The 1,202-nt window shown below is 38.3% G+C and overlaps 1 protein-coding gene across 1 annotated transcript; it reads right to left on the bottom strand.

Moving 5' to 3' along the window:
- Positions 1-221: 221 nt before the first annotated feature.
- LOC101032377 (ubiquitin-ribosomal protein eS31 fusion protein) lies at positions 222-782 on the bottom strand. The gene has a single exon (XM_010351509.3). It carries the CDS (start codon positions 734-736, stop codon positions 266-268), a length of 471 nt encoding a protein of 156 aa, XP_010349811.2. The 5' UTR covers positions 737-782; the 3' UTR covers positions 222-265.
- Positions 783-1,202: the final 420 nt, after the last annotated feature.

Here is a 1,202-nt window from a genome sequence, read left to right as displayed (position 1 = left end):
CCATTCCTGAGTTGAAGGACTGTCAGAGGGTTTTTGATGAAGTATAATAGGTAATTTCATGATGGCTAGACAGAGGATTATGACATTTTTCTTTTCTCTAAGAGTAAATATTAAGGACTTTTAAGAGTGATATTTGAAAATTTTACAACTTCAAATATTGATGGTCTCAATCTGAGGAATAACTTCAAGTGACTCTTGGTTGAAGGAAAATGTAATTTTTTTTTTTTTTTTTTTTTTTTTAAGTTCATGTCTTTTATTAACTCAGTTACTTGTCTTCTGGTTTGTTGAAGCAGTAAGTCAGACAACACTTGCCACAATAATGTCTGTCAAAGTGGCTTGCCATAAACACTCCAGCACCACATTCATCAGAAGGGCACTCTCGACGAAGGCGACTAATTTTGCCATTCTCATCCACCTTATAATATTTCAGAACAGCCAGCTTAACCTTCTTTCTCTTGTGCTTATTCTTCTTGGGAGTGGTGTAAGACTTCTTCTTCCTTTTCTTAGCACCACCACGAAGTCTCAACACAAGATGAAGAGTAGACTCCTTCTGAATGTTGTAGTCAGACAAAGTACGTCCATCTTCCAGTTGCTTGCCAGCAAAGATCAGTCTTTGCTGATCAGGAGGAATTCCTTCCTTATCCTGGATCTTGGCCTTTACATTTTCTATCGTATCTGAGGGTTCAACCTCGAGGGTGATGGTCTTCCCCGTAAGGGTTTTCACGAAAATCTGCATTTTGGTGGCGGCCCCACCTGAGGCGCAGATGGCGGATCGAAAAGGCAGAAAATGTAATTTTTAAAAAACATTTCATAATGGCATAGGTACTTTAAATTAGACTTTATCCACGCATTTCTAGGCATCTAAGAACCTATTCTTTCCTTAGTATATTTCTGAACACATATGTCTCATGGTTTGGAACATTCCTAATGCCCAGATACTGCTTCAGTAGAAGTACAAAGGCAGAGGCAAAAGAGAAGCCTACCAGTAAGCCTATACAAAGCCACTCTGTTTCCTTGACAACTTCCAGGGTTCTATACTTGGCTACAATCTACTGAACTTCTGAAGCTAATGTCTAAATCTGAAACTACTGCCTTGTTCTTTTTCTGTTATTACCTGGAAACACATTTCAATGAAATGGATCCTTGTATAAAATCATTAAGAAGGCTTGCAAATAGAATAGCCATGGGTTGATTAGGAATTG

Source organism: Saimiri boliviensis, chromosome X (assembly GCF_048565385.1).
Source record: "Saimiri boliviensis isolate mSaiBol1 chromosome X, mSaiBol1.pri, whole genome shotgun sequence".
In the NCBI taxonomy this organism is placed as follows: domain Eukaryota; kingdom Metazoa; phylum Chordata; class Mammalia; order Primates; family Cebidae; genus Saimiri; species Saimiri boliviensis.
Note: the sequence above shows the minus strand (reverse complement) of the source record. Positions and strands in the feature narration are given on the sequence as shown.

What these genes read in the sequence shown, in the direction of transcription:
- LOC101032377 (XM_010351509.3), bottom strand. Translation starts at nt 736, where the DNA reads ATGCAGATTTTCGTGAAAACCCTTACGGGGAAGACCATCACCCTCGAG.